General features: G+C 60.8%; 1 protein-coding gene across 4 annotated transcripts in view; it reads right to left on the minus strand.

The window, feature by feature from the left end:
- Positions 1–22,584, minus strand: part of RARA (retinoic acid receptor alpha) — a 43,213-nt gene that overhangs the window by 1,897 nt on the left and 18,732 nt on the right. For 2 of the 4 annotated variants that reach the window (XM_045781731.2, XM_045781730.2), the window contains exons 2-7: positions 19,567–20,108; positions 5,822–5,970; positions 4,394–4,535; positions 2,263–2,423; positions 1,871–2,047; positions 391–595 (exon numbers count right to left, since the gene is read on the minus strand). In XM_045781731.2, coding sequence (XP_045637687.1) covers positions 391–595; positions 1,871–2,047; positions 2,263–2,423; positions 4,394–4,535; positions 5,822–5,970; positions 19,567–19,744 — 1,012 coding nt within the window. In that variant the 5' untranslated portion in view covers positions 19,745–20,108. Of the gene's footprint in view, positions 1–390; positions 596–1,870; positions 2,048–2,262; positions 2,424–4,393; positions 4,536–5,821; positions 5,971–11,197; positions 11,968–19,566; positions 20,109–22,584 lie in introns of those variants that run through there. The other 2 variants (XM_045781733.2, XM_045781734.2) reach the window with 2 other exon arrangements.

A 22,584-nucleotide genomic window follows, 5' to 3' on the forward strand; every position in this document is an offset into this window, starting at 1 on the left:
GCGCCATTTACCCGGCCTCACTGCGGGCAACCTGTGCCTCATCTGTTACCCCCTAATCCGCCATCGACTTCACGAGGTGGACACTTCAAAGAAACAGGGACTCAAGGAAGTTCAGCAACCCGCTCAGGGTCCCAAGCTGGCCAGGATTTGAACCTGGGGGGTGGACCCTCAAGCCCTCACTCGTAAGCCCCCCAGTAGGGAAGCAGACGTCGGGGGTCCGCCGCTACTCCCTTGCTGTGTGGCGGCAGACCGGACCCTGGCCCTCTGCGTTCTCCGTTCACCCCTCCGACCGGTCCCCTTCTGCTCTGACCCTGGGCCTCTCCCTGGAAAACTCCGGGGGCCGCCCGCCCACCCCGGGCCTGGCCCCCCAGCCCCAGGCCCCCCGCCCACCTCCACAGATGAGACAGATGGCACTGAGAAGCCCAGTCTCGGCATCATCCATCTCGAGGGGCAGCAGCTGGTTGGCGAAGGCGAAGACCAGGTCCGTGAGGGGGCCGAAGCCAGCATTGTGCATCTGGGTCCGGTTCAGGGTCAGCCCGTCGGAGAAGGTCATCGTGTCCTGCTCGGGCGTGTACCGCGTGCAGATCCGCAGGATCTGGGTGCAGAGGGCGCACGAGTTCAGGGACCTGACCCATCTCCCCAGCACTTCCAGCACCAGCATCCCCACAGGACCACCTGGCAGGGGGCCAAGCCAGGGCTGTCCGACGGAACCTTCTGCAGTGATGGAAACGTTCTATGTCTGCACCACGCAAATAGGAGCCGCCAGCCAACGCAGCCACTGGGCACTTGAAATGTGGTTAGCGCAGCTGAGGAACTGCACTAAATTTAATCTTAATTAATTTACATTTGAAGAGCCACGCACAGCAAGCGGCTAGTGCACAGTGCGGATCTAGATCATCCGGGGTCCACGCAGAGAATCGAGAGGGAAACTAGAATCTTCAGCAGACAAGGATCATAGCAGGTTTGGGTCTCCAGTCCCCAGGACTGGGCGCACAGCAGAACTCCAGGAATGTGTATCAGCTTCAACCATTTCAAACCCTGATCCAGGTCTGAGACTGCTGCATCTGGGGCACGGGAACAGGGGACTACCCAGAAATGCCACACCGGCTCCTCCCACTCCACCCCTACCAGGAAGCTGCAGTGGCCAAGAGGGAACAGGGGGGTTGAGCCCATGAGGGAAGTCCAGCCTTGACTTTGACAGTCCCCACCAACATCCTGCCTCTAGCCTGGCCACCCCCTGCCCTGCCAAATGCCCTGCAGTCCCCTGAATCCAGCTGGCCTCACACCCTTGGGCCTGTCACACCCTGTTCCCAAGTTAGGGCCCTCTATACAACCCGGGGTGCCCCCTCCTCTGGGACGCCTGCCCTGGGGCCCCGCAGCTGGGGCTCTCTCTCCCGCAGGGAAGGGACAGCCCGCCCCCATCTCTAGCCACACTCAGCACGGTTTAGTAACCTCTGTTTACAAATCTGCTGCCTCCACCCACAGAAGGTTCTCGAGAGAGGGGCCGCTGTTGTGTTCACCTCCATTTCCTGACACCCAGCTCAAGGCCTGCCACACAGGGTCCTAGGTGAATCTTTATTAGACGGAAGAGATGGGCAGATGGGTAGTCTGGTGAAAGGTTCAGTGGAAAGAGGGGGTGAGCGTGGATGGATGCGCATGCGGGTGAATGGGTCAAGCAGGGTGCATCCAGATGCGGAGGGGCTCGGCGAACAGGTGGCCACGTGGGGAAAGGAAGGGTGGACGTTTGGCTGGTGGGCATCTGGACAGATCGATCCCAGATGTGTGTTTGGGGAAGGCGGTTATCTGAATGGCAGGACCTCCTCCCAGGACTCAGGGGCAGGGCCCGGGTGGGCAGGGAGCAGACCCTCACCAGGATGTCCAGGCAGGCGGCCTTGAGGAGGGTGATCTGGTCAGCAATGGTGAGGGTGGTGAAGCCGGGCAGCTGCTTGGCGAACTCCACAGTCTTGATGATGCACTTGGTGGAGAGCTCACTGAACTTGTCCCAGAGGTCAATGTCCAGAGAGACACGCTGCTCTGAGCTGTTGTTCTGGGAGGACGGGGGAGAGTGAGGGCCTTCTCCGCGTGTACCCCTTCTCGGCCTGGCTCCGCCGCCCCCACAGGCCTGCCCTCCACCTGCTTCACTTCCCCAGAGCTCCTTGATCAGGAAGCAGCAGGAGGAGGGAGAAGAGGGGAAAGGACACGGACGCCCGGGCGGGGGTGCGGAGGGGCGAGACAGGCGTGCGGCGCGGGCTGGGGCCATACCGTAGTGTACTTGCCCAGCTGGCAGAGGGCCGGGAAGGTTTCCTGGTGCGCTTTGCGCACCTTCTCAATGAGCTCCCCCACCTCGGGGGTCAGCGTGTAGCTCTCGGAGCACTCGGGCTTGGGCGCCTCCTTCTTCTTCTTGTTTCTGTCGTTCCTCACAGCTGTGGAGGGCAGAGGCCAGGGCTGCAGCAGGTGCGGCAGCGGCCCATCCCCGCCCGAGCTCCTCCCACAGGACAGAGCCGCTGTGGCCGCCAAGGAAGTCACCCGCCCGGGCCTCGCGCACGCGCACAGGAATGCCCACACGGGAGTGCACGTGTGGGTGCGCACAGACGAGCGCACGGGCAGGCAAGGTGTCCACGTGGCCCAGCCCTCCATGCCCACCTGACCCACACGCCAAGTCCAGCCCCGGCGCGTGACCATCACGCACACTGCCCCCCCCCGGCGGCCCGTGTCCCCTGAACCGCACACATCTACACGGGCCCACACGCCAGGCGTGCAGGTGTCCAGGGCTGAAAGCAAGTGTGCAGAGGGTCCCACCTCTGTGCTCGGCCTCCCCTGCCCCCCATTCCCTCTGCCGGCTCCTGCCTCCACTGGCCCCAGCGCTCCCGGGCAGCAGCCTCCCTGGGGGGTCCCTGGGACTGGCTCAGAGCAGCTCCCCAGCCTGAAAGTGGGGGCCCGGGCAGGAGAATCTCTCGGCCCATTAGCCGGGGGAGCTGACAAATCACCCGGGGCGCTGAGCCGCACACACCACTCGGCTTTAAAGAAGCGATGGGGTCGTTACCAGCCGATTATCCCAGACACACAATCACTCACAGGGCCAGTGGTGGTGGCTGCTGACGCTGGAGGAAGAGAGGGTGGGGATGGGGGGCCCGGGGAGGGGGCAGCGGGTGGGGGTGGGGGGGAGCTGGCATAATTTGGAGATCACTCATGTCGATTCTGCAAATTCAATAAAGTGCAAGGGAGAGGAGGGAGAGGGAGAGGGAGAGTGGGGGGGATAATTTGGGAAGAGAAAATTGCAGCTGTGACAAGACGTTTATCATTCGGAAGCTTTAATTCTATTGAAATGGCAGCTGCTCAGCTCCGGGGCACAGAGCAGCCAGAGAGGGAGGGAGGGAGGGAGAGGGGGAGTTGGCGGTGGGAGGGAGAGGGGGTCCCCACCCTGGTCCCTCTGCGCTGAAAAGCTCTGGGAGTGGAAGGTGGCAGAAGCAGCGGGAGGAGGAGGTGCTGGGCCTTGAAGGGAAGGGTCCCAAGTTGTCACCCGCTCTACAGCACTTCCTGGCCGCCAGACCACGCGTCCTCTGCCTCCTGTGGCAAGCGGTGGCAGGTTGCTGCAGGACCCCTCTGCTCCTATCTGGGGCTCCTCGGGTCCCCCCCCCACATCCCCTCCCCACTTCCTTCTTCCACTGCCCTCCCCACAAAGGGCTAGGGGGTCCTGCGGCCCCCCTCCCCCACCCCATCCCCCAAGGCTCAGGCTCCATGGCAACGGCCACGCAGACAAGGAGGCGTCTGTCAGCGTCATTTATCTCTGACATCATCAATCACCGGTCACCACGGCAACACCCATGATTCAACACAAGAGGGTCTCCCTGTCCAGCCCGCCCTCCCTCCCTCCCTCCCTCCTGTCCATCGGGCCTCAGCTGAGCCCAAACTGGAAACCCCCAGTTCCTCTGGGATCTGAGAAGTCCCAATTCTCTCTTCCAACTCCAGGTCCCTGGCTTCACCAGACAATGGCTTTTAGATCCCTGTGCCAGCCGCGCCCCCCCCCAACACACACATAAATACCAACCAGCACCCCCAGTGCAAGCCCTCCCCTGAGAGGCACAATCCAGAAGCCCTCAGGTATGCCCTGCGCCCCGCCCCAAAGCCAAGCAGGGCCTGGAAGCAGACACGCATGCACACACGCGTGCGAGCACACACAGCCAACCGCATGTGAACACGAAAGGCTGCCCACACACGGACACGCAGCTGGCTAGACGGGTGGACAGACAGACAGGTCCTTGCAGCTACACACAAACCATCCTGAACCACGAGCCCGCACGCCGCGCATCGGGCACGCGCGCTCCCATCGCGCGCCCATGCACACGTCCCTCCTGCCCCAGCCTTTCAGGAGCGCCCAGCCCGGTGCACTCACACTCCTTGGACATGCCCACTTCAAAGCACTTCTGCAGCCGGCAGTACTGGCAGCGGTTCCGGGTCACCTTGTTGATGATGCAGTTCTTGTCCCGGTGACACGTGTACACCATGTTCTTCTGGATGCTGCGTCGGAAGAAGCCCTGGGTACGGAGGAAAAGGAGTCGGGTCAGCCACAGCCGTGGTGGCAGCAGGGCCAGCCTGTGGCCTCAGCCTCCGGGGCACAGGGCCAGGCCAGCTGCTGCCCCAAGCCTTTGGCCATCACCTACCTAGACAGGCCCGACAAGGTGAAGGAAACAGTCCACCTACCAGGACACCGCCCCCCCCCGCAGCCCGAAGAATCCCTGTGCCTGCCTTGACACGGCACATGGGCAGCGGTCTTCCCACAGCCTATGCCCACAGCTCTGGCTTCGTCCCTCGCAGGGAAAAGGACCTCAGGGCTGCTAGTGAGTCAGGAAAAGGGGCAGATGGGACTAGATGGGAGAGAGGCCGGGCTCTGGAACCCACAGCCCCGGGCTCAGAGCACAGGAAGAGGCCGCAGAAGGCCATCCACAGGCTGGCCAGAGAGGTGGAGAGCCGCACATGATCAGGAGTGAGGCAGCAGGACACGCGGTCACCAGCCCAGCTGATGCGCGTGCCCACAGGCAGACCTGCGCTGCTAGGGTCTACACACAGCCGGACCAGAGCTGGGAACCACCGGACGGGGCAGGCAGATGCACAGAGTCCAAAGCCTTGTGCTTTGCCCTGCTCTCTGCCCCACCCCTGGGGAGAGCCACTCCATGCTCAGGGGCAGCCCAGGGCCTCCAGCCTCAAAGCTGAGCAGCTTCTGCGCCCCAATCCCTGGGGAAGACACCGACAGAGGCTCGGGCCCTGGGGAGAAGGGAAGAAGCCAGGCCCACAGCTGCTGAGAAGGTGGCAGCCGCATCTGTCCTCTGGAGCTCAACATGGGCACAGGGAAACCCAGTCAGACACGGGGGATCCCACAGCCTGGGCGCCTGAAGGAGAGGCCAAGGCAGGGCGCCTGCTCCTAACTGCCCCCTACCAGGCTGCCATGGTGAGGTTCAGGCAGGGCCATCGGGTGGGGGGGTACAGGCCACCTGGGTCCCTAGCCAAGAGCCAGTTGGCAACCAGCTCACGACGACAACCTGGGCATCAAACAGTAGCAGAGCGGGCGTATGCCCTGCCCGCTGGAGAATGCAGAGGTGGAGAGGGGCTCGGCTGGGGGGGGGGGTGGCCTCTGGTTTGGGGGTCCCTGATCATCTAATGCAGGCTTCCCCTCCTCCAAGGCTCTGCCACCTTCTGTGGGGAAGGAATTGAGAGCAGCAGTTTCCGAGACATCCCCCACCAACGGCATACTCCAGGATGAGGCAGAGGGGACATCCCATTCATCTCATCAGGACTGTCCTTCCCAGTGACCCCCTCAACTCACCTTGCAGCCCTCACAGGCACTGACCCCATAGTGGTAGCCTGAGGATTTGTCTTGACAGACAAAGCAAGGCTTGTAGATGCGGGGGAGGGGGGGCGGCGAGGGAGGACTGGGCACTATCTCTTCAGAACTGCTGCTCTGGGTCTCAATGGCTAGAGAGAGAAGAGGGGAGGAGCGGTTAAAGACCGAGGTCACCATCCCTAATACCGTGCCCACCCAGCCTCAAGATCTCCCCCAGGAGCCTCTCCCAGCCTCACCACTGCTACCAGGACTCTCAGTCTGGGGCAGGGACAGTCTCAGGAAAGCTAGGACTTCTCAGCCAGACTTGGACAATGAGCTGCCAAGGAAGCTTCCAGCACCCCATCACTCCTGCCTACTCACCCAGGACCCCACCTTCGCAACCAGAAAGATCAGAGGATAAACCATCAGATTTGCATGTAGACAGGGCTACGCTTGCAGGGTGGGGGCAGGAGTCAGACTGGCTCTCAAGCCCTGGCCCCGCAGGGCAGCCTGGCCCCACCTCCCCCAAGTTAGGAAGGAGTTAAGGCCTCGTTAAGGAGGGAGGGAAGAGGACACAAGCTGGGGGCAGAGGAAACTGGGGTCAACAGGATATTCAAAGCGGCCACTCCCCCACCCCCTCTGCTTCCGCTCCCTCCCCCCACCCCAGTAGCCACAGCCCTCCCCCACCTAAACAATCCCTTGGCTAGGGAGCCAAGGCAGGGTGTGCGAAGAAGAGTCGCAAATGTTGGCGCAGGGCAGGTGGGGATTCCCCTGAGATAAGCAGGGAGACCCCTGGAGACAGGGAGAAGAGTCCCTCTGAGCCCCGGAAGCCCACTGCTCTGGGTGCCCTGTCTGGGGGGAAGCAGCATGACAAAGGGGGGTCTGTTCCTATCAATGCTCTGTCTGTCTGCCCTCAATACTATGTCCGGGTTACTACCCTCCTCCCCTCCTGTTATTCAGTTCCAAGAGGGCAGCCGGGGGGTGACCCAGCCAACAGGGGCAGCCCCCAATGGTCAAATCCTCCCAATGCCTGGCCCCCTGCCCATCACCCCAGGCGAAACAGAGCTGGGCTGGGTGGCGGATGTCTGTGCCCAAAGCCTGGGCAGCTGGGGGTGTATCGTGCTGGATGAGAACTATGACCGAGGCAATCCCAGACTCCCAAGGTTACTTGCCCAGGGCCAAGGAAGGGCAAGGATGTCTCCCTGAGTAGGAAGATCCCAGCCCCCTCCCATACCCCCGAATCCTATCTACTCTCACCCCAAACACAAGGTTCTGGAATTCAGAGAGTCCCAGAGCTCCTGGTCCAAGCACCTTATAAACCATGAATCCCGTGGCCCCCAAGTGCAGGCACACAGAAAAGCAGCAGCTGGACACCCGGGGCTGACTGCACACGACCCCTCTGCCCCTTACCTGCAGACACACCAGGAACTGCCAGGCGGTGATGACAGGGAACCAGGCCAACAACCTTGGCAGGGCCTTCCTGGCTCTCAGTGGGGCCCAGGCACCACGTCCCTGGTTAACCTGGCCGACCAGCATGGCTGTGGCCCTGTGCCCCCGTCCCTGCCCTAGACACCGGCCTACAGCAAAGGAATAGTGGATGCCCAGACCCCCACCAGTCCACAGCCTCTTCACTGATCTCCCCTGGCCCTCTGCTGCTCGCCCCAACTCTAAACTGCCCTGGCCTGGTTTTCCCCCCACCTCACCATCCCTGAGGCCAGACAAGCAAATCAGACAGGCAAGAGGCCTGAGAACAGCTGCTGGGGGGGGGGGGGCACGGGGTTGGGGGGCCTGGGTGAGGCCAGGAGGCAGAGGGGTGAGCGACAAAGGAGCCCTTTGTTGTGCTAACTTTTTCCAAGACGTAAAAGGAGTAACAATAGACAATCCAGACTGGTGGGGGGGGGGTCAAGGACAAGGGGGTGTGGGGGGACCATGGCCTAGAATCCCAGCCAGTTCCAATAAGCAGAGGATGAAGGCACTGACCTCCCCCTCCCCTGCCCTCCCCATCCGCCCTTTGCCCTGGGCCCACCCCTCCAATGCCCCACCTCTAAAACGGACAGCACAGCACGGGGAGACACACAGGATTACCAGGACGAAGGACAGACAGCTCTGAGGCCAGAGACAGACTAAAGGGGCAAAGACCCGTAGAAATTTGGAGCTAAGGCAAAGTCCCGAGGGTGTTTATAGAACTTAAAGAATGTGCTTTTTAAAATTGTTTTTTGGCAGGATGGCGGAGATGAGCTGAGGTGGGAGCTCCAGTCTGGGCTGGTGAGGCCTCCTGCCAGCCCCGCCCACTGCAGCTGGCTGCCTCTGAGGCTCCGGTGTGCCCTGCACCCCCACCCCCAGCACATGCCCACCTGTCACCCAGGTAACAGCCCAGAGGTTTTGCACTGTGCCCTTTGAACCCAGAGCCCTGGCCCAGTCCCCACCTCCCCAGGCCTCCAGCCAGCAGCCTCAGGAAGCCCGGGGCACTCTGGGACCCCTGTGGCCTCCGCAGTAGTTAGGACTCAGCCTGAACTCTGCACACCCGACCTCTGGGGGAAGGACCGTCAGGGCCCAGCCCCTCCCCGCTCACCTCCCTCCCAGAGAGGCCCCAGCCCACAAATCTCTCCTCTTCCTGCAGGAGGAGGCTGCCAAAGCACCACGCCTCATCAGCTCGGAGTCCCAGCGCCCCGCCGAGGGCTGCAAGCAGCCCAGGAAGCCAGGCGTCCCCTCCCGCCAGCCCTGCCAGGTTCCCCTCCCCTGGCCCTCTGGCGAGCGGGGGGCAGGAGGCACAGCGCTCCGGATTCCCCACACCCCAGAGCCGTTCGCAGCCTCGCACAAGGGGCCGGTTTCCTGGAGGAGATCAGCAGGAAATCAGCCGGGCCCCTGGCCAGCGGCTCCCCTCCCAATCCAGCTGGCGCCCGCTCCTCCGCAGCTCCCCTCGCAGCCCCTGGGGAGGGCCGGGGAGGGGGCGGGGGTCCCCCCTGTACCGCCCCTCCTCCCCCCACACCCAGCCCAGGGGGGAGGGTGGGGTAGCTCTGGGTGTAGCGGCGGAAGGAGGCCCCCTAGCCCAGCGCCCCGATAAGCATCTCTCCCCCTCCCCCCACCACGGGCATCCACGTGCTTCACATTCTTGGACGTCTGGGAGCGGGTGGAGGCGTGAGCGGTGAGACTGGTGGGGGACAGATGGGGAGCCACATCCTGTATACCCCCTGTCCTCCAGTGCCCCCTGAACGGGGCTCTGGGGAAGACGGCAAGGTTCCCAGGGCCCTGCAGGACTGGAAGGGTCTCCTCCCCTGGCCAGCCTGCAGTCTCTCCCCACCTTTGGTTCAGGTGGCTGGAGGCCTCCTGTCACCACAGGACCTGCACATACACCAAGGGGCCCCTCCCAAGGCAGTGGTGGTGACCCCTGTACACCAGACAGGGTCAAGTCACCCCCCGCCCCCAGCAGCCTCCAGGTCTTTCCTGTGCTTCAGAACAACTCCCACACCCACCACTCCCAGCCCACAGTTTTGGGGCTGAGCCCATTGGCACCCCAATCACATATACACACACCTACACAGCGACTCCGGGAGCAAGGGAGCCCAGACCGCCAGCTTTACCCAACCCCAGACAGAGTGTGGGAAACAGGCCTCTACTTCCCCCTCACCAGCCTCACCAAACCCAAGGCCTGTTGGACTCCCATGCTGCTCCCCACCCCCGACCAGTGTGGGGCCCCGGAAAGCTGGGCTGCCCCCATGGAATGAAGGAAGAGATGGGGTTGGAGGCCAAGGTCTCTGATCCCAGCTTCCCCCCAGTCCTCTGGCAAAGGCGGCCAACGTGCTGACAGTAGTGACCATGGCAGCTGTGCCCCAATGTTCCCACTGGGATGAAACCCCTTCCTCCAGGTCTGGAAGCTGGCAAAATGGGTCCTGGTGTCACACCTCTTACCTCTCCCCTTTGGCTAAAGTCAGCAGGCACACACACACACCCCTCCCCTCCCACGGTCTGGGTCTGCAGCCTGCAGCCTCCCAGCCACTGGGCCCCAGAGGCAAAGGTCAGGGGACAGGACAATAGGAAAGGCTGGGGGTGAGGTGGCTCTGGGAGGGGTGGAGGTAGGGTGTCTCTCCACTTCAGGTCCCCCTCTACCTAGAGCAAAGGGGCTGGGAGTTGCCCTTCAACCTTCTCCAATCTGCCAGGCCTCCAGCGACCCATAACACCCCTCCTCCAGGGCAGGCAGGACGGAGGCAGCGGATCGGGAGGGCGAAGCTCGGGGGAAGAGCGGAGCCCCAGGAGGGAAAGGCAAGAAACCCAACCCAGGTAACAACAGCCCCCTAGCGCCGGCTCCCTCCCACCCAGGTACACTACCTCACAGCTGGGTTCGAACACGCCCAGGAGTGCACCCCAGGCACTCACAGCTCCCTCGGGTGCACAGAGCCCCTCCCTTCCAGAGGAGCCCGAACCCAGATGGAGGACAGTGGGAAGGTGAGCGGGCTGCCAGGACTCCCGGGTTCTCATCAGCGTCCCTCTTAGGGACAACCCAGTGCCAGCCCCTATCCCTAAGTGTAAACAGGGTAACAAAAGGACACAGCTGGGTCGGCAGGGGATGTGTCCCTCATTTCCAGAGCAGCCCTAGACCCACAAAACACCAAACTCATCCCCCAGAGAACAAACCAGATTAGGGTTAGGAGGTGGGAGATTCTTCCCACCAGAGCAGCCTCTCCCCCCACCCCATTCGTGGCTCAGAAGCCTTGAAGATGCCAGCCAAGTGTCCAGGGCCAGAATGACCCTCCTCTGGCCAGGTGCCCCTCCCCAAGATGTAAGGGTTGGTTAGGATGGCAGACGGGTGTCAGATGCAGTTGCCCCTTCCTGCCACACCCCACTGCCAACACCAAAGACATCGAGCCCTGACACCGACTCTAATGACACAAGGGCAAGGGCTGGGGGCAGCAGCTGTTGCACGGGAGGGGGCTCTCCTCCAGGCTTTGACGGGTGGGATCTGGGAAGGAGGCCCCTCCTCCTCAGAGCAGAGAAGCCCACAGACAGGGCCTCTACCCCACCCTCCAGAGTGGGAGAAAGGACCACTCTGCTGTGAAGGCCCTGGATTCCAAGCAAGAAGATATAAAGTGGGGGCAAGGGGTTTCACTCCCCCTGGCCGAAGTAGCAGGACAGATGAACGTTTCCTGCAGGGAGAAACCCCCAAAGTTCCTCAGCTCTGATGTAACAGAAAGAGCGCCCAGGGCTACTCGGGAGAACCCAACTGTCCTGCAAGGGCACCCGAGTTTCAGCGAGAGAGACGGGAAAGTGACGAGTAGAGAAAAGACCCCCACCACGCCCCAGGCCCGCATCCCCGGTGGGAGTGGAAGCTCCACCGCCCACCCCCAGCCCCAGCTCCTACAATGGGAAAGGGGAGGTCGGTACCTACAGTGGTTTGAGCCATTCCAAAGCGGAGTCCGGAGCGGGGTGGAGTAGGGACCAGGGGCGGGGAGCCCCTTCTCCGGGAGCAAACACGCCCGGTTCTGGTTATAAAAATCCACCACAAGGAAGGGATTGGGGGTGGGGGTGAGCCCCCCCACTTCCACACTCTCGTACATCTTCCCCGCGAAAACAAGAGGTCCGGGCGGGGAAGTCCTGCGCGCCGCCTCCCTCACTCAGCCGGCGGCGCCATCCGCGGAGAGCAGCTGGGGGCGAGGGGCACGTCCCCCCACCCCCCAGCCCCGACTGGCGACCCGAGCCGGGGGCCGCCCGTCGCCCGAAGTCCCGCGTCAAAGTCGCCCGGCCGCTCCGCCAGTCCCAGGTGAACAGCGGGGAAGTTGTGTGGGGGGAGGAGGGGGTCCCTCGGCTCCCCCCGGGAACGCCCGGCCGAGGCCCGGGAACTCAGCGGCTCCACCTCGAGGGGGCTCCCGTCTCGAGCAGCATGCTGTCCGAGGCAGAGTCCCGCGGCTCCCCAAGTGCGCCGGCCGGGGCGGGATCGGCGCGGGGCGGGGAGAGCGGGGGGCGGGGGGGCGCCGGACACTTCCTCCTCCCCGCCGGGGCTGCCGGGCTTCTCCGCGGCGAGGATTCCGGGTGGGGGTGGGGACCCCGCGTGGCTCCGCCTTCGCCAGGCCCGGGGCGGCCCGCCGACGCTCGGTCTCCGAGGTGCGCGCCGCGGCCCCCCGCCCCGAGCCTGCGCGCCCCCTCCCGGGCGGCCCCACCCCCTTTCCCTCCGCCCCGTCCCGTCCAGGCACCGCCCCTGACTTAACCCTTGCCCGGCGGGTCCGGCTACGGCTGGCGAAACGCAGGGAATTGACAGAGAGAGGCGGGCTGTGGCGGGCGAGTTGGTGGGGGGGGGGGGGGTCTGGGAAGGGGGAGGATAGAAAAGGGGGAGGGAAGGACGGGGGAAAAGGCTCCAGAGGAGGAGTACGCGGAGGACGGACGGAGACAGGGTACGCGGAGAGGTGGGGGCTGCGCGCGGAGGCAGGGACGGAAGAGGGGCGGGCGTCTCCCCCATCCCAGTTCCGGCTCCCAGCCTCCCCGTAGTTTGGTCAGTCCCCGGCCCAGCGCTGCTGGAGGAGAGGTGATGGGGCGGGGAGGAGGAGGTGGTCCCGGTGTCCTCCCCCAACACACCCCCCACCCGGCCCGGGCCTCATTTGCCTAATGCAATGCGGCTGAACTCTCGCTGAACTCGCCTGGCGGCGCCTCACCTCCGGGTGACCCACCCACCGCTGCCCGTGACATCACCCGCTCGCCAGCCCGCCCGCGGGGCTCACCCGCCGGCCCCCGGCCCGCTCGGGCCCGGCGAGCGCCCCCGGAGACGCGGAGAGTGACCGCAGGAGGCGAAGGGCCAGGGTGCGCGGGGCCAAGTGTTTGCGCCACGAACGCGGCGTGCTGGGTGTCCCGGGTGTGACATTGTGCATCTCAGGCGCTGTGTCAGAATGAGACACCCGGCTTGTGTCATTGTCTGTGACATCATGTGTGACTCCGGCCGGCCGCCCGCCAGAACCCAAAGCGGCAGCGCGGACGCTTTGGCACAAACGCGTGCAGAGGGGGGTCTCCTCCCCAAGCTCTGCGTGCTTCCGGCGAGCAAAGCCCCGCCCAGGGTGTCTCCCAGCGGCGGAACCGGGATCGGCCCCCCACCGCGCAGTCCGGCCGGGGAGAGCTAAGAGGAGGGGCTGGTGCCTTCCAGCAGACCACTTCCTCCCGGAAGCCCTCGGGATGCCCGTTTCAGTGGAAGAAAGGCATAGGTTGGGAAGGCCCATAAAGGAGGGGGATGTCCCTAGAGGAGAGGGTATCCTGTTACTCCCACTGACCCTGCAGCAGAGCTCCCCCACTCTAAAAGGGGATAGGAATTGACATGCTTCCCAAGTATATTCCTTTAGAAGCCAGGTTCTTAACCTATGTTGTCATTTAATCCTCAAGCAACTCCCAAGAGATAAGTGGGCATTATTCCTATTTACACATAAAGAAACTGAGGTCTCAGCAAAGCTAGGTGGGTTGTCCCAAGTTCACACTGCTAATAAACGGTACAGTGAGGATTTGAACTTTCTGCTGCCAAAGCCCATATTCCCACCATGCCAGGCTGATTCAAGAAAAAGTATTTTCTGAGCGCCTCCACTCTGGTAAGCCTGTTCTTGCATACCTTATGGAGCAACAGCCATTGAGCATATAATCCTAAATATATATATATATAAATTTAATTGCAAACTGAGGTAATTGGTATTATGAAACAACTATAGTATGCTTTGAAGGAGAATTAATGTAGGTACCTAATTCAGGTTGAGGAGTCAGGGAGGACCTCAAGGCAGAGACCTAAAGAAAGAGTAGAAATTTAGAAGTTAGGTAAAAAGCAGGAAGGAATGTGGTACCAGTAAAAGAAAGAGCCTGTGCAAAGGTCCTGGGGTTAGAGATGGGGGGGTCATTCAAGGTACTGACAGAAGGTTAGCAGGAGCTTAAAATTCAAGAGGAAAATAGACAAAAGACCAGGCTGGAGAGATGGACCGACGCCAGACCAGGTGGGATTGTTGGCCTCAAATGACTTGGATTTTATCCTAAACGCAAGAAGCCACAGAAAGCTTCCAAGCAGAGGAGAAGCAAGGCCTGATTTACAGTGGTATAAGATCTTTCGAGCAGCTGTATGAAGAATGGCTTGTAGGAGGGCAGGAGAGACCGGCTGGCATCTGCCACAAGGGTCCAAGCAGCACAGGGGGAGGCAGTGGAGAGGACTCTGGTGTGTGGCTTGTGCAAGAGCCAAGTTCCCGAGACTGCGAAGTACAGACGTCTACTGGCCTGGTGGGCAGGTGGCTGTGGGGCTCCCAAGTGAGGCCTCACCCACGTGTGTCTGGGCTGCAGAGGGAATGCTGGGGTGTGGGGCACATACGCACGCCTTGGCAGTGGAGGAGTGCCGGGGAAGAGGGCAGACTGCTGCCACAGCCCTTGGTGTCTCTCCTCCCAAGTGACCTAGCTCCTGGGCACCAGTAACGTGCTAGGCTCTGTGTTCACTGCTGCGAGGTACTAAAGGATCTGAGACTGTCCCTACCATCAAAGACTTGGTAACTGGGGAAAAGATCTCCCAAATGATTACAGCTCACGGCAGGAGCTAGGTGGGAAGAAGTCACTTCGTGGTAGAGATGAGTGTTGGAAGAAAAAAAAAATGAGCCACAGGCATTCAAAGGCACGAGAGTGTCATGAGGAAGGGGGAACGGCTGTGAAGGTTTCTGGGAAGAAGCAGCATTCAGGATGTTCCTTAAAGGGTGGATAGGGTTTCTGGAGCTGCATACGGGGACAAGTCCAGGGGAGATACCTGTTCTGGGCAACAGCAGTGTCCTGGGGCAGTGAGAGAAGGGAGGGGGCAGGAAGGTTCTGTTGGCTGAGGGAGAAGTCCAGTGGCAGCTGCCTGCAGCCCTGGGCCCGTCCTCCTCCGCAGCTCCTTTGTCACATTCCCCACGCTCCTCAAGGGCTGTGTGTTTAGCAGGCCCTCAGCAGGTATGGGCTGAACTGAACTGGCCCCCACTTGTGCCAGCCCCCTTCTGTCCCCAACCCCATCTGGAGAGCATGACAAACAGGAAATCAGGAGGCCTGGAGCCAGACAGATATTGGGTCCCAGGAGAGGGTGGCCATCCCCCAAGACAATGCCCCGGCTCCACCCACCTTGTCATCACCGCTCTTGCAGGGTGCTTGAAAATCCCCCAGGCTCTCATCAGCAAGCAGGTCACCCTGGCCTCAGAGCAACTCATCCAGCCAGGAACGCATTAAGAGTCTTGCTTTAAAGGGGAGGATACAGACTCAGAGAGGATGGGTGACCTGCCCAAGGCCGCACAGGAACAGCCGTCCTTTTTAAGACTTCGGCCCCGTGGTGCCTTGCTTCGTCTGTGGGCAGGGTGAGGTCCCAGGCAACCCCAGAAATCAAAATGGGGAGGGGAGGGCCGCTTTTACTGATCTAGCCAGTCTACCCTGGGCGACCCAGGGCCACTGGCTGTGCCTGACTCCATGGAGGAGGAGGGAGGAGGAGGAAGGAGGTAGTGTGGGCACCGCCCCAGAGTGATTTGGAGAAGGGAAACACTTCCTCTTTCCACAGATGCTACCCCCTAAAGGGTAGTCCTGGCCTGCACTGGTCCATCTTCATGGGCACAGGGGCCATGGCGTGGAGCGGACCCAATGTCTCAGGTCCTGGCCAGCCCAAGAGGACAGGCTTCCTTCCCTGAGTCCTGCCCGAGGGAGTGCATATGCATTATCGATGCTACCAGATCAAAGGTGAGGGGCCCTCACCTTTTCACTCAAAATCCCATCCAACAGTCTTTTGGCTGACTCTGCATCTTAGACCCCAGGAAGGGGACTGCTGGCAATACTTTTCTCTGTCTGAGCTGTCCCTCTTATTGTCCAGGGAAAGAGTAGAGAGAAGGGAGGGATGGAGGACAGAGACTAAAGGGAAGGGAGTGCCAGAGGAGAGGAAAGGAGGGGCACACCCCCTCCTCTGTCTCCCCAGTCTCCAGGCAGACACACTATCAATATATGGACAGAAAGGGGCTCCCATCTCTGTCTCTTCTACTGACTGCTTCCAACTTCCCTGCCCCCACCCCACAAATTGAAACAAAATAATAACAACTGTGGCTTTTACACTCTGTTCCTACAGTGTCTGGGAGGGGGGCCTCCCGAGCTCTACAAACTCCCCTGGGCTGTAGCAGGCCGATTCGGGGGTGGGGATGGGTGTGAACAGATTGTATCCGCAATTTCCAGGACAGGATAGAGATCTGGCCCAGGCCTCTTAGCACTCTTTCCCTCCAGCCTTCAGGATCCAAAACACAGGGGAGGGGGCGTGGCTTGGCTGCCTTCCCAGCGCCCCCTACTGGGGGAAGGTAGGAGGTCCTCGGGCAGGAGGGGCTGATCAGCCGTGGGCGAGGGGGTTTCAACACTGGCTCTGCCCCCCCAAAGCTCCCCCAACCCAGGAGTGCCCCCCACAATACCCTCCTACATTCGCCTATCTGGATGGTGGAAAACGGGTCGGCTTCACTCCTCACTTAACCCAGCCACTTCGTCTCCACCGCGCGGTCTCCTCCTGTGCAAATGGGGACAATGACCCTCTCCCAGTGTCACAGGGATTAAGGTTTGTAAAACAGAGATAAAGTCGGGGCACAGAGTAGGTGCTCCGCAGATGTTAGCATCCCGTTCTCTCCCACTCCTGCCTAGGAGGGGCCTGGGTCCCTCTTCACTGTAGGAAGGGGTACCGCACCATGAGACAGGAAGGATGCAGCGAGCAAGGGGCAGAGCTGAGGGCATTACGTCGGTGATCTTGCCTCATCGCAGCCTTTGAGGGAGGTTCTGGTAAGATCCCTGTTTTACAGACCAGGAAACTCGCTCAGAGAGGTCATCCTATGTAGAAGGTGGCAAAGCCCGAACTCCAACTAGGCCTGCCTACTCCCCAGCCCGCGTGGAATTCCGGGAGTAAGCAACCCATAAAGCAGGGGGGTGTCCCCTCCAGCCTAGACTGGCAATAAGAAAGAAAGACCCTGACCTCCGCAAACACACAGCACAATCCACAGACCTCTCCCCCTTAAAGACACTGTGCCCTAAGTCACGGCCTCCTCCAGCACATGGACAAACTGACACCCCCTCCTCCCTCCCCCCCCTCTGGATTTGATTCTCCCAAAACACACTCAACCCTCTGACCTTCTCACCCCATACATACAAACCATTAACCCCCTTCCCAATACACACTCAGCCTTGACCCCCCACAGCCCTAAAACACACACAACCCTGACCCTCCCCACAATGCACACAGAATCCCAACCCTCCATGGTAAATACCAGCCGTCAGAGATCAAGCCCCAGGGGCTCTGCGGACGTGGGGAGGGAATCCTGTACCATCTCTCGGGCCTCCCACTCTGGCTCCCTGACTGGAGTAGGACCAAAACCCACCCTCCCCACAGTGACCTGGACCTGTCATTCCACAGGCCACCGCGTCTCTGAACAGGGACACCCAAGACACCCAAGGTCCAGCCTCCTCCTCATGTGGGGTGAGGGATGGGAAAGGGGGGGGATTATCCAAACCCTTCTGTTGGTGGGAAGTGGAAGGAAAGAGCCTCATCTGGGAGGTTTCCTACAAAAAGGGTGACCGTGTCTCCCTGCAGGAATGGGGGCCACCAAGGTCTCCCTCTCCTAGGAACTGCCTGACCCCTGGTACCAGCCCCAGGGCAGGGAGAGCAGGGTAATGACACATGTGAATTTTGATCTGTCATGCTTCGCTACCCAGGACTGAGGAGCTGGGGTCACCAGGCCACCCAGCCCTGCACAAGAAGGAGGGAGATGCCTGGCTCCCTGAGGCCCGTGGCTACACCTGTGGTCACGAAGAAGGAGAAGGTCGGGGAGAAGCTCAGAAGCTGGGGGTCTGGGTAGGAAGAGAAGTTGTTTACTAGGAAGAGCAGAGGGTAGAGAAACCCACACGCTCAGAGGGAGGGGGCAGGAAAGGGGCATTGCCTAACCTGGGTGGGGAAAGCCAGAGAAGGCTCCACTTGCCCGAAATATGGCACCCCACCCTGGGGAGAAAAGGTTACCAGGGTGGGAAGTCGGGGACCCGGAAGCCCTCCCCACCTCTAAGAAAGAGGAAGAAGCTTGCAACATTAAGAGGAGGGCATGGCATTTGCTCGTCTGACACAGGGTGGGCAAGAACCCAGCCCAGGCCCCAGGACCCTCCAACTCTGAACAGTGCCTGGGGCTCTGTTCCCATCACCTGGGGAAGGACAACTTATCCACAGGTACCAGGTTATAAGCCTCCTACTTCTCCCTCCCTAAAAATCCCATCCTGGCAGGAAGCAGACGCTCGAGTTACCCCCATCAAGAATACGAATTTCAGTCCCTGTAGACAGAAGGAACCACACACATGCCCATCCATTCCTCAGCAACTCCGAACCCACAGACTGGCCTTCCTCGTCGCCTAGCACAGACTAGAAGACTAGGCCAGGATCGGAGGTCTCCGCCTCCCAGGTCACTGTGCCATCCGCCACCACTGCGTGAGGACGGAAGAGAGGAAGGAAACAGAAGCTGGAGTGTGAATGGCATGACAGTGGACACAGGCAGTACCTGCCTGCCCCCGGTCGCCGGCCATAAAGAAGGGACACCTATAGGAGCACAGACACGGAGCCCCTGCTCCAGCAGCCGGTAGGGCCTGGGAGGGAGGGGCCGTGGCGTAGCCAGAGGAGGAGGTCCAGGAAGCGGCGGTGGCGGTGGGCAGACGGCCAGTGTGGGCAGCGAGGCGCCCAGCCAGGGCCTGCCCCAGGGACAAAGAGACTCCCTGGCTCCGGGGAGAGAGTGCTGCCCCCACACTGAGAAGGGGACACTGACCCAGCCCAGCCGGGCGCGCAGGGCAGTGGTGCCAGGCAGCCCGCCAGTGGCCGTGGGAGGGGCAGTGGGTGCCCGGGGCAGGGTGTTCAATCCCTGCCCGCCAGGAGAGGTGGGACACGTTTCCCAGGTCAGCAGCTGACCGGCCAGCCGGCTGTCCACGGCCCATTCTGCTGCTTCCAACCCCTCCCGCCCCAGGCCAGGCCCCGGCTCCCTCCTCCCCCCAAGCCCTGGCCTGGTGCCCAGCTGGGCCCTGGGGGCCAGAGTTACTGTAAGCGGCCTGGCAGGCCCAAGGCCTGGACTCTGCCAGCTGGCCATAGCTGCTGCCACCTCCCACTACCTGGCTCGGCCAGCCGGGGCAGGGTACTGAGACCCCCGTCCAGCCAACAGGCGACCCCCATGGCAGAGGGTGGAGTCACAGAGAAAACACAGGCCCTGCCAAGAGCATGCAGGCTCACGCAGCCGGAGTCCAAGCCGAGCGCCCCCTCCTGGGACACTGGCCCCAGCCACCAGGCAACGGTGGGCGGAGCTGGCGGGGAGGGGGGAGTAGGGGGGGGGTCCAGCCGCCCTGGCAGGCTGCTCCTTCAAGCCCTTTCCCTCAGAGGCACTGGCTGGGCTGGGGCGGAGGTGGGGTGCCACTCTCCCTAGAGTTGCCATTTCCACCAAATGTCGAGAGGTTTGTTTACCCGCCTCCAGCCTCTGTGTCCAATCCTTGGAGCTATTTATAAGGCCCTCAACAGCACAGTGCAGGAGAGGGCGCCAGGAGCCCTGAGCAACAGCGTTGTTGCAGCTCTCCCTCTGCCGCCCCCAACATCAAACATGACCCCTGTGATCAGCCTACAAGCCTCTCATCCTTGAGCCCCCCCCCCCCTGCCTAAACAGTGGTCCTCATCATCTGGAGAAGATATCACCTGCAGAGGAACAGAGGCTAAGTCCCGAGGCCCACTGCCCCCCACAGTCCCCTCCCGCTACCCCACTTACTGGCCGGGGACGGGGTGCTGTAGCCGCTAACTGGGAGCTGGTGCTGGAGAGTGGTCAGAGCGCCTGGTGGGGAGAGTCCGCCCAGCATAGGCGGGAAGAAGAAGGCGTAGGGGGGCACCGGGTACCCATTGAGGTGCCCTCCCCCAGGTGTTGGGCAGGAGCTGCTGTTGCTTGCCATGCCAAGAGCCACAGTCAGAAGGGGAGGCAGACAGTCTGGCAGGAGGCTCTGGCGGGCTTCAGGCTGCCCCTCCTCGGGGCATGGGGCCTGGGCCCAGAGGGGGTTTGGGTGGTCAGCCCACCCCCCCTTCTGTCCCGGAGCTGCTGTCCAAGGCCAGCGGGCTAATCGCAGCCTCCTGGATCCCCCACTCTAGCTGGGGGCCGGGTGGGTTGGGGGACGTCCCAAGAGCTGGTCCTTTGGTCAAGCAGTTCTGTGAGCTGGCACTTTTCTGGGAAGGTCCAGCGCTGGCCTTCAGGACACCGAAGAGGATGCCTCTCCTAGATGGGCCCTGGCTAGGCGGCTGGGGGGGCCATATCCTGTGGCACTGCAGAAAAAGAAAAGACAGGTGAGTGGGCACCTAGGAGCGGGTACACGGGCATTCCCCGTGGAGCTCCCCAACCTGGGCGGCCGGAGATTTTCCCGTGGCACCCGGCTGAGCAGACAGCTGGCACCATGCCTGGCTGGCAGAGACAGCCTGGGAGCAGGGCCCAGACACTGCTGGGGGTGGCAGGATAGCACAGCCAGGCTGGGGAGATGAGGATAGGGCCCAGAGCCACAAAGGGCCTCTCACCCACAGTCCTGAGGGGAAAGGTCAGGGTCTGCCACCCCAAAGGATCCTCCTAGAGAGGCAGGCAGCTGGCCCTCCTCCCCCCAGTGTGGGTTACCTGAGGTCAAGATGCAAAGAACCCTGTGCTTGAGGGGAGGAGGGAGGGGGAGGAAAAGCCGCTTCCCTAAAGCATTGGCACTTCTCAGAAAAATGACTCCTAGGCCAGGGGGCCCCTCTTACACCACTTCCCCCCCCAAAATCCAAGCCCCAGCACCCCTGATGGGTTTGTCCCACAGGCGCAGGGAGGGGGCCTGCTGCCATACACACAAATGGGGAAATGGGAACCCAGGACTCCTGGGTGTCACCTCCGACGCTTAGCGACATGGGGGCCACCAGTGGGCAGCGCATCGGGAGGGCAGGGACTGCCCAGGGTGGAAGCCCCCTACCCCCAGGGAATGAAGGGGCAGGGAGGACTGATGAACTCAAAGTTCACCCACACAGGGCGCCTGGGTGGCTCAGTCGGTGAAGCGTCTGCCTTGGGCTCAGGTCATGATCCCAGGGTCCTGGGATAGAGCCCTACGTCAGGCTCCCTGCTCAACGGGGAGCTTGCTTCTCCCTCTGCCCCTCCCCGTGCTTGTGCTTTCTCTCTCTCAAATAAATAAAAATCTTAAAAAAAAAAAAAAGTTAAAAAGAAGTTCACCCACACACTCTGTCTGCAGATGCCACATCCCTGGATGGGGTGGGAGGTGAGCTCAAGATGAAGGACCTGATGCCCCCCCCCCCAACAGTGTGGACACAGATCCAGACCCTGTTTGAACAGCTGGGACCAGAGGACATGTGCTGATAACACCATGGGGCAGAGAGAGACAGAGATGGACCTGGAGATCCCATGACACACTGAGACAGGCAGCAGCGAGAGCAGAGAGAGAGGGGGAAAGAGAAGCATTCACGAGAGGATGCTGCAAACCGAATCCACTTGGGGTACAGGATATCCACACACAAATACGTGTGCATGGATATATTTCTTTATATAGGAATACACATACACAGATAGATGACGTGTAGACGGCATGCTGTATATGTGAAAACCCTATATGAATGACCAAAACAAAGACACAGACACAAAGAAACACAGCCATTTAAAACCACAACGAGATACCACTTCATAGCCACTGAGACGGTTATAATCACAAAGGCTAATAACAAGTGTTGGCGAGGATGTGTAGAAATCCGAGCCCTCATCCATGGCCGGAGGGGGTATACATCAGGACAACTGCTTTGGGCCACAGTGTGGCAATTCCTCAAAAAGTGAAACAGTTACCCTACGATCCAGCCTGTTCCCTTCCTAGATATCTACCCAAGAGACAGGAAAACAAGTTCACGCAAAAACTCGTACATGGGTGTTCATACCAGTATTACTCATAATGGCCAACGAGTAGAACCGACCCAAATGTCTATCAACTAGATTGGGTAAATAGAACGTTGTGCAACCATACACAAGCTCATTCGGTCATAGAAAGGCATGAAGTACCGATATACACCCCTACATGACACGGATACCCCTTAAAAACCTTACGCTAGTTCTAGAAGGCCACATACTGATGATTCCATTTATACGAAATGTCCAGAGTAGGCCAACCCATGAAGACAGAAAGTAGGCTGTGGTTACCAGGGGCTAGGAGGTGCGTCTGAGGGAAATGGGAGGTGACTGCTGATAGCTATGGGGGCTCTTTTTGGAGTGCTGACAATTTTCTAAAATGGATTGTGGTGACAGTTGCACGAGCTGTGAGTACACGAAAACCACTGAGTTGTACACTTTAATGGGTGAATTTTACGGTAGGTGAATTACCTCTCCATAAAGCTGTTAAAAAGAAGAAAGCAGGGATACCTGGCTGGCTCCGTCAGCAGAGCGGGCAAAACTCTTGATGTGGGGGTCGTGAATTTGAGCCCCCTTTTGGGGGTAGAGTTTACTTAAAAATAAAAAATAAATATTTAAAAAAGAAGGGAAAAGAAAAAAAAGGAAAAATTTGAAAAATAGGGCCCCGCAGACCCAAACTAAGGACTGCCTCCATGTCCAACCTCTAGTCCTCCCCCCTCCCCCCTGCCCAAGCTCTGGCCGTACCAGGTCGTAAGCACCAGGCTCCAGGCTCCGACCTGGAGTCCAGGGGACACGCACACAGCCAGCATTTGGCCAAGCACCATGCCTGGGATAGAGGAGTTCCTGCCAAGGCCACTGTGGACAAGGCCAGGACTT

The sequence above is a fragment of the Ursus americanus genome, chromosome 23 (genome assembly GCF_024610735.1).
Source record: "Ursus americanus isolate L20-20 chromosome 23, mUrsAme1.1.p, whole genome shotgun sequence".
Lineage (NCBI taxonomy): Eukaryota > Metazoa > Chordata > Mammalia > Carnivora > Ursidae > Ursus > Ursus americanus.